Here is a 9,921-nt window from a genome sequence, read left to right on the forward strand (position 1 = left end):
CATTTGTCTATGCATATTTATTTTTCACACATTTTAATATTATCAGACTTTTAAAGTGGTAGAATTTACTTTTAAAACATATATAACAGCACATCATGCTTATTGAGAGTAATAAACCGATACTGATACTTTTTAGGAAATAGCAACCTCTTGTGTCTTTTTTTGAGAAGCGTGTGGGTTAGTGGCCCGAAAATGTGCCTGTTTAAATTTCGATGATTTATTCAATTTATATTACTTTATAGTTTGTGGGGGGGGGGGGTTTCTAGCTTGTATATCATTTGGGGGGGAAATTACGGCTTGTATAAAAATGTTCGTATGTAAATGTACACACGAACATTGGATGCGTCGTACACAACAGGCGTTATGGTTACTAGGCAAGACAGAAATCCGCCTGTTGTCGTAGAAACGAGACATCCCGCGTCTTCCAGGGGGATGAAATCACCTAAACTGAATTTAATTCATACAAATTTAAACATTAAAGCGTATAAGACGACCTCACTTAAAGTAATTAAAAAAATATATATTTTTACACCTTCAGTACCACCAAAACTTGAAATTATTAACGGCAAATGTCATCAAAACGTGAAATCGCGCTGTTCCTACTTTGCCAACCGTCCCTTGAAAAACGTAATCGTCCCGTATTTATAAAGTACACGTCCCGTATTGAGCTGAAAAGGGACGCACTTTGTCCCGTGAGAGTCAAAAAATAGTCATAAAATGCCAATGGAAAATGGCATTGAGCTGTTGAGTTCATAATATGAGTTCAATAAAATAATGAGTCATTATTATTATTATTATTATTATTATTATTATAATTATTATATAAGTTATTTTTTTCTGTTTTACTACAACTGTAGTCTACAGTCATGGCCTTTGAGGCACAAATATGTTTACAAGTTTTCTACAGACTTTCTGTTTGCATGTTTGTTATTGCACTAAAAATGTGCACTATTACTGAATGGGTGTTCTGCTTTCTTTCTATTGTTTTATATTAATGTATACAATTTTAAGTTAACCAGGACAGGTTTCTGTAAGAAAGATACTTAATAATAATAATAATAATAATAATAATAATAATAATACATTTTATTTGTAGAGCACTTTTCATGTATAATCTCAAAGTGCTTACATAAACAAGGGAAAGTACTTATTTTAAAATTAAAATACTTATTTTATTCAGTTCATTTTGTTATTTTGTATTAAAGTGGATTGCTGGATAATAATTTGTTTTACATGTGTTCATGGCATTCATAAATGTGCATCTAATTCAATTCAGGTTCGAGTCAAATACTTCATTTTCAATACCATATATATATCAAAGAGTTAAATACTTAATACTTATTTTAATACGTATTTAAAATTCGACTGTGAGTTCCGCTCCAATGAGAGAAACTTAATTTTAAAGAATTAATAATAACCCGAATGAGCTCTCACTTTTAACACTGGCATGTGGGGGGAAAAGTTTCAAAAACAAAAGCCTGAAGGATGCGCCGTCGGAAATTAGTCGGGGTACTTAAGCGAAGCCGGAAGTGCGGGAGGGATGACCGTCTCACTCCCCTGTTTCTGACTGGAGTCGGAGCGGGTGGTTTTTCAGGAGGGAAACTTTACAAGGTTTAACGGGATTCGAGCGCGATTAATTCATTTCGCTTAATTACCAGATCAAGTGCAGCCACATTAAGAGGTAGGAGCACACCCCGACCGTGAAGATGTTAGTTATGTCGTGTTTTGTGAAATTTCACCCGATTCACTTTGCGCCATTTTCGCTAGTTCGATAACGCATAAATGTGCGCCTTTTCAGCTCTGGCGTTCTTTGTCCCTATTCTTTAATGGACAGTGACGGGTTTCCTTCCCGTTGCAAATTTCACATCTTAATTTTGGTAGACCCCAAAAAAAATATAAACACTTACGCAAACGGCAGTGGTCACTTTTGTTTCGTGCTAAATTGTGGCCAAATCAAGTGCAGTTGCGCATCTTTGTGCTGCAGCGGGCCGTAACAGCGCCGAGATGAAGCACGTCTCTACGCTGATTTGTGGTCCCGCGTTACACCAACGCAGAGCTTACGGCGAAGGGGTGCGCGTCGCCGCGTACCCTACGCCGTACCCTATGGCGAGGCTATGCGTCGATTTAATTCAGGCTTCAGGCGCACATGAGTTAGCTCCTCCAGCTAACGTGCTAACCTGCTCCGGCAGTCAGTGTTATCAGGTCCGAGATGAACCTAACTTATCTCCAGTTATTGTGAAACGGATATTTTAAATTTCATTTTGGGGCGTTTTTATTTTGAAACCAGAAAGCGCGTAATTAACAGGAAAAGCGTTTTCTGTATGCCTGATTGATCACCGGCTAATTTAGCTAGCCTTTTAGATACACAATGTTAGTCCTAACCCTTTATCTTTACGAATAGTCAGCAGTTAGTTAACTGTCTTTAAGTTTTAAATACCACCGTGACAGCTCCAATGTGTTGTTTCCTCCCACAGCTAGATGGAAACGATCCAGAATAGCGTCCTAATTGAACCTCCTAATTAACTTTGCCATCACAGTCCTGAAAAGCTGTAAAAAGATAAGTTGGGTCGACCTGTCGCACTCATGGTCAGGGGTGCAGATCCGATGTCAGGATTGGGGGGGACACCAAATTTTTTTAATTTTTTGCCAATATGCAACTCATAACATGCCATAAATTGGTAAAGGCTCGCCAAAAAATACTGCACAGGAATCATTTATTGTGCTTACCTTTCTTGTTTATTTGTCCTAAACAGCCAACAGTGTGTGTCACTACTTACTTAACTGTTATATTCGTAAATCATAATTTTAAGGGTTTTGTCTACTCATCTCAAATTCTTCTCACCATCTTCCTTTTATCCTATGGGACTACTTTATGCACGATCAATTGATATATGGATGAAATATGGAGCCCTAAACAAGTACAAGTACGGGCAGGTACGAATATAAACAGAATGTTGACAAAAAGTCATTGTCGAGCCCGTCAAAAAATTTAAAAATATCAATTCAGACTAAAAAATAAATGTATGGAGTAGCAATCCTTTCATTCTGTACACCTCAAAACGCACTGTGGATGTATTATTTTTTTAGAAATATATATTTTTAATAAATATTCTACATATTCAACCTTTAAGTCTGAAAATACATTTGTTCAATTTTGAATAATTTAGGGTATTTTTATTGGGGGGGGACAATTCATGTTTTTCAGAAATTGGGGGGGGACATGTCCCCCCCGGGATCTGCACCCATGCTCATGGTGCATCATGGGTGGGGTTTATTCAATCAACACTTGGTGAAAAGGAACTTCTCAAAAAGGAACCTACCTCATACTGCTGCACTTTTCTTTTAAATTGTATATATGCTAATAAGAGCTGTCATTTGCCTATTTACTGTACAGTGAGCGAAAATAACAGTCAAATTCCTTGTCTTGTTTGACCTGACTTGGCCAAATAAACATGATTCTGATTCTTAATTAGTTTACTTAGACAGAAATATGTGTAAGAACCTCATTATTGTGGTTAATGGCTGATCAAGTAGGAATTATATGATATGATTTTCCTTTATTAGTCCCACAGTGGGGAAATTCGCAGTGTACACTGTACAGCAGCAAAGGGGATAGTGCAAAACAAGAGGCATCGATAGAAATAATAATAAATATCAATAGTATGACACACTATAAACAGTACTGGTATATACAATAATAGTAATAATAAAAAATACTGGTATATAAAAAATAAGATAACAGACGGATATTTACATAATTGCACGTTGCAGAAATGTTGCATGGGTGCTGTCATAATCTGAAACTGCTGCTTTAATTTTCTGAATTAGTAGGTGCTGAAAATAAGTTTAAGCAATCAAGTGTGTATCTAATATTGATTCATATAACAATCTTTTATTGTCTTGCATTGGTTTTCCTGCATTGCTTTAACCACAACAAATCAATCAATCAATCAAATTTTATTTATATAGCACCTTTCATCCAGGTACATGAAATACAAGGTGCTTTGACATTTTGATTGAAAAATAAGCATAATAAACAAATAAATTAAAAACTGGGAGACCAAAAAATAAAAAACTGGGAGACCAATGCACCCTGACATACAATATAGAATTTATAAAAAGATAAAAGTTCAAGGATTAAGGCTAAAAAATAATCAGTCCACAACAATAACAAAATAATAAAAACATAAGAAATAAATAAATAAAACGGATACCTTTAAAAAAAAAAAAAAAAAAAAAAAAAAAAATGTTAAACAGAATAAAACTATAAAAATGTGATGCTACATAAAAGCCAGACCAAAGGGATGAGTTTTTAGTCTACGTTTAAAAATGTCCACATTTCCAGCTCCTCTCAGACAAAAGCAATACTCACCTTAAATCTATTTTTCCAGTGTGTTTTATATCCGATAACCAGAGTATTGTATTTTATGATGATCTAGAAGAGCTTAAAAGAAGTTGGGAGTATGACATTATTTGATGTCTGTTTTGATAATGATCTTATGTTTTTCTTACAGGAGTCCCCCAGACATGTCAGGCATTGCATTGAGCCGGCTTGCTCAGGAGCGCAAGGCATGGCGGAAGGACCATCCTTTTGTAAGTGGTCTCACCTAAGTCAACTGTTGTTGTTGCTTTTGTCGTCATCGTTTACTTGGTAGATGTCCACTAGTTAAAAGAAGAAGGAAAAAAAAGTCTCATTAACTAGTCAACTTGTCAAATTTTCCAGGGATTTGTAGCTGTACCAACAAAGAATCCCGACGGAACCATGAATCTCATGAATTGGGAATGTGCTATTCCTGGAAAAAAAGGGGTAAACTTTTTCATGTATTTGTGCTTGCAGATTAAAACAGCCACTGCTGATGAAGGCAATAGGAGTTTTATAAGATGGTGTCATTAATGTTGCAGACTTACAAGATCTGCAACATTGATGTCTGTTTTGTATAAATAAAACCTACTTTTTAAGGAATGTATTTTCATGTTCTTACCAACTTTTTTTTATTTAGTTATAAATTCAAAAAGAAAAGTTTTAAATAGAAAATGGCAGCTCTATACTGTATCTTGTTGAAAACGTCTGACATGATCTAATGGCTTTTTGTGTCTAGACTCCATGGGAAGGAGGTCTGTTCAAACTGAGAATGTTGTTCAAGGACGACTATCCTTCCTCACCTCCAAAATGTGAGTAGCTTGTTTTAGAGAGTGTGTGTGTGTGTGTATATATATATATATATATATATTTAATTAATTAATTTAGGGCTGTCAAAGTTTGAAGAAGCACCGGCTTCATTCAAATCTCTGGTGTGGCATCATTTCGGTTTCGCTGTTAAATACAACGACGATGGAGTGAAAACAGTTAACAGAACTTGTACTGTCTAGAAACATGTCCCATACGCAAAAGGAAACGCGAGCAATATGAGCACTCATCTCCAGCGTCAACACCCTGATGTAACACTTTCAGCTAGGGCTGTGCGATTAATCGATTTTAAATCTAAATCGGATTTATTAATCAAGACTGTTTAAAAAAAGGAAAATCGGAAAATCGATTTTCATTTTTTGCAGCTGGCTGCATTACAGACAGCTCGTCTAGTCATCTTTGTTTGGTCAAGAAAATTGTAAATGTTGTCACTTTACTAAACTCAAGGAGGATTTACGGTATCTTTCAATTGTACTTCATTCCCAATAGGGAAATTTGTTTGCTATTTTTCTTTAAAAATAAAGATAAAATATTTGAAACAATTTATTCCATTGTCTTTTGTAGTTTTACCAAAAAAATCGAAAATCTGGTTTTCAGAGAAAAAAAAATCGGGATTTTATTTTTGTCCCAAAATCGCCCAGCCCTACTTTCACCACACAGGACAGTCGAGCGACTCGATAAGGTAACACCAGCGAAAAAACTGTCTATTGAGAATGCTTTCCAACAGACCTATAGTTCAGATAAACACAAGAAAATAACCCGTGCAGTGGGAGCGTTCATTGCTAAAGATTTGCAGCCCTTTTCGGAGATGTGGGCTTTCGTCACCTAATGAAACACTCGACACACGTTATGTTGTGCCCTCCCGCACACATTTTTAACCAAGTTATCATTCCCGGCCTCTACGACACAACGTGCAAAGCAATTAAAAACGATGACCACTGACCACGGATAGTTGGACCTCCCGGGCCACACAGTTACTTGACTGTGACGGTCCACTATATGTCGGATTGGGAAATGAAGAGTGCCGTACTGCAAACTCGTCCCCTGTATGACAGCCACACAAGCGCTCACATGGCAGAGGAGTGGAGAAATGTGGTGACTGAGTGGAATTTGGAGCGACCAAATATGACCGTACCAGTCACCACATATAACGCAGCTATTTAGGGATGGGAATCGACAACCGGTTCTTGTTGAGAACCGGTTCCCAGTGTTTCAATTCCTTGGAATCGTTTGCCTTTTTTTCGCAAACGATTCCAGCAGTCCAATGACGTCACCAAGCACATTGCGCAACGTGCGCATTCGCGCCCAGCAGGAAAACACGGGGACAAAGCGGCATAAACGCTCGAAAATTTGGTTACATTTTACCAAAAATGATGACAACAGGGCGACAATACTCGCCGTGTGGACATTTCAACAAAGGGGGGAAACTGTTAGGACTCGGCCGCCTGATGCGCTGGGAGCGCGGAGTCAGCCGGCGTGTGTTAAGGCTGATTTATGGTTCCACGTTACACCAACGCAGAGTCTACGGCGTAGGGTACGCGGCGACACGCACCGTACGGCGTACCCTACGCCGTAGGTTCTGCGTCGATTTAACGCAGAACCATAATTCATGCTTTAGAAGAGCTGCGCGCTCCGGCGGACAGCGGAGCTCCTGACACACCTGCAGCGCGTCAGCTCATCTATGAAGAAGTTAAAGAGCAGTCTCCCGCTAGCTTCTCCTTTCATCAAGGCACGAAAGAGTTTTAGGCCAGAATAGATGTTACCAGGAGTGACTAAGTTCGTTGTGTTGAACATGTTACTGGACATTCTTGTGTAATTGCCACAAAATAATTTGTTTTTAGTTAATTTCTACAGAAAAATATTTATTTTATTATTTTATATTAAATACATATTTTATATTACAAATAATTTTGTGGGGACCCCCTGGTACACCATCGAGGAGCCCAAGGCTGGGGGCGTCTGAAGACCTCACTTATATTTTTTTGTTCAAAAATATAAAACAAAGTTGATACTAAAATTGTTTGTTCTCCTTTTTTCCAAATGAGAATCGATAAAGAATCGAATCGTTAAGCAGAATCGAAAATGGAATCGGAATCGAAAATTGAATCGGAATCGAAAAAAATCTTATCAATTCCCATCCCTACAGCTATTATTATTGTGTTATACTATTGTTTTTAGTATAATGTATACTGTACTGAGTTGTCAAGATTAAAAGGCTGTTGAATTAAAAGAATTATCGTAATTTACATTTTGAAAAGTGACAAGCAAAATAAACAGATAATTTTGGAAAAGAAAGTTCTCTTTATGCACACAACACAAACCAAAACCGTGGCCCAAAAACCGAACCGTGTACCTGAACCGCTGCACCCCATTTATTTATTTTTATATATATATATATATATATATATATATATATATTAGTATACAATATGTTTACTGTTGTAGATGGTATTTTGTCAACTAGAAGGGATGAATAATAGACACCAAAAAAATGGTAAATGTGTTCATGGCATGCTAGAAAACACTAATCTGATAATCACATGACATTTGGAAAAACTTTCAGTTAACCTGATCTGGAGTTGCACTGCAACATTTTTTTAATTGTTAAATCATGTCTAACATTTGTGTATGATTTTAAATTAAAAAAAAAAAAATAGAAAATATCAATGCACTTTGTTTTTCAGGTAAATTTGAGCCGCCACTCTTCCATCCAAATGTCTATCCATCAGGCACAGTATGCCTATCTATTCTGGAGGAGGACAAGGACTGGAGACCAGCCATCACAATAAAGCAGGTTTGGATTTTTAGGCACTCAAAATATTCACAATTGTGGCTCGGGTATTTTTTATTTATTTTTTTCTTCCACCTTGTTTCGTAGTGTTTCTCAAGCTTATATGAGCAGTTTGGCCATTTAAATTATTAGTAAGTCGTATTATTACTTTAAAACTGACTTGGTTGTGATCTGAAATATTATTTTGTTTACCTTGTAGATCTTATTAGGTATCCAGGAACTTCTAAACGAGCCAAATATCCAGGATCCTGCCCAAGCAGAGGCATATACAATCTACTGGTGAGTAACTGTAGATCAGTAGTGTGTTCTGATAGAAATTAATAATGTTGTTTGTTGTTATGCTCTAAAAACACAGCATTACAGCACGTTAGCTGTGTGAGAGTAATTTTGTCATTACTTTTTGCCAGTTATGTATTTGGAGCCAGAAGTCTTTCATTGAATTACCATTGTCTTGTTGATCAATGGATGGATATTGTTTTGGAAATGCCTCTTTCTGCTATCGAGTATGGATTTGCTTCACCACAATAACCATGTGTTGTAATCTGTTTGTTTTTTGTTTTTGTTTTTTTTTTCAGCCAAAACAGAGTAGAATACGAAAAAAGAGTTCGAGCACAAGCCAAGAAATTCTCCCCGTCGTAAGGACCGAAGAATCTCCGCAGCAGAAGGAATGGGTTTAACAAGAATCACCTCCCCGCTCAGTCTCTAAATGAATGTGCTCCCCTCACATCGGGACTTGCTTAAAGACTTCTATTTAAACTCCACACATTCTGTGCCATCCGTTCTTTCCCCAATTCATTTTGTTCTTATTTGTTGGTTGGCGCATAATACCAGGAGGGGGCAGGTGCTTCAGCACCCTGGTCAATTTCTTTTTAAACATAAATGGTCTTATGTGGTGCAAGGGACACAGCTTCAGTTTCATCAACTTCATACAAGCTGGGTGTCATCGATGTTCATGGAAGAAAATGTCTTATTTTTCTTTTTGTTTTTTTTTTTCTCTCCACAGGGTCCCTTTTTTGTTTTCCCCTCCTTTTTATTTTCCATAAATTTAATGTAAAATTAGCTTATTTCATTGTCAGTATTTCATCTGCTGTATAATGAATGGCACTTTTATACTGTTGTATTTCACTAGTGTCTCTAGATAGTTCTGTCTAATTCTCTTTTCCCAGGTTTTCTATTCAGCATGCTGTAATATATGATAGAATCTGCTGCCTTGGCTGTCTTTTTGTTATTCAGAGTGTTTTTGCTTTTGAATAAATAAAAATGGCCACAGTGACTGAAGCAGGTAGGCTTACTTCTGTATCAGACTTAAAGATTATATGGTGCTTTGTTCATGTATGTGTTGGCTTAATAATAAAACTTTCTACAAAATACTGCTTTTTTTTATTAATGCATGCAAGGTGCATCTGACCTATGTTACCAAAGTATGCAATTGGGCAAACATTTCAGTCAATATTTTTATTTCATGCAAATCATATGATAGAGGTTTTGCACAAATGCATAGTAACTACATGATGCATTTGTTGGGGTATGTTACAGAATGTTCTGACGCTGCGTAATTGTTCAGATGAAATTTAAAACAAAAAAGATTATGCTTTTCCATTAGCACCCATGATGATGATGCCTTTTTGGCAGGATTGAGCTTTAAGGCTCTCTTGGTGGTCCACTGTCTGGGACACAACCAGTACTCGAGTTGTAAAATAAAATCAGGGGGGATGGTGGATTTTATCATATGGGGACAGAGAATTTGTGCTGATTACAAATAATATATATTACAAATAATAGCACTGACAGAAACGAATTACATAGCAGCAGTTAAATACAGCCTTCTGTAAGCTTTAAATATCCACTGGGCTTACATCAAAACACAAAAGTAAAAAAGTTTTCTGAACTTATCAATATGACTGTCCTTCACAGGATAAGTAAAATGCATCACTGCAAAAAC

At 36.7% G+C, this 9,921-nt stretch overlaps 1 protein-coding gene across 1 annotated transcript; it reads left to right on the forward strand.

Annotated features, from left to right (window-relative positions):
* Positions 1-1,539: 1,539 nt before the first annotated feature.
* Positions 1,540-9,347, forward strand: ube2ib (ubiquitin-conjugating enzyme E2Ib). The gene is made up of 7 exons (XM_061708970.1): positions 1,540-1,681; positions 4,515-4,593; positions 4,724-4,807; positions 5,100-5,172; positions 7,873-7,982; positions 8,179-8,258; positions 8,555-9,347. The coding sequence occupies exons 2-7, from the start codon at positions 4,528-4,530 to the stop codon at positions 8,616-8,618; spliced, it is 477 nt and encodes a 158-aa protein (XP_061564954.1). The 5' UTR covers positions 1,540-1,681; positions 4,515-4,527; the 3' UTR covers positions 8,619-9,347.
* The last annotated feature ends 574 nt before the right edge of the window (positions 9,348-9,921 follow it).

The sequence above is a fragment of the Cololabis saira genome, chromosome 19 (genome assembly GCF_033807715.1).
Source record: "Cololabis saira isolate AMF1-May2022 chromosome 19, fColSai1.1, whole genome shotgun sequence".
In the NCBI taxonomy this organism is placed as follows: Eukaryota; Metazoa; Chordata; class Actinopteri; order Beloniformes; family Belonidae; genus Cololabis; species Cololabis saira.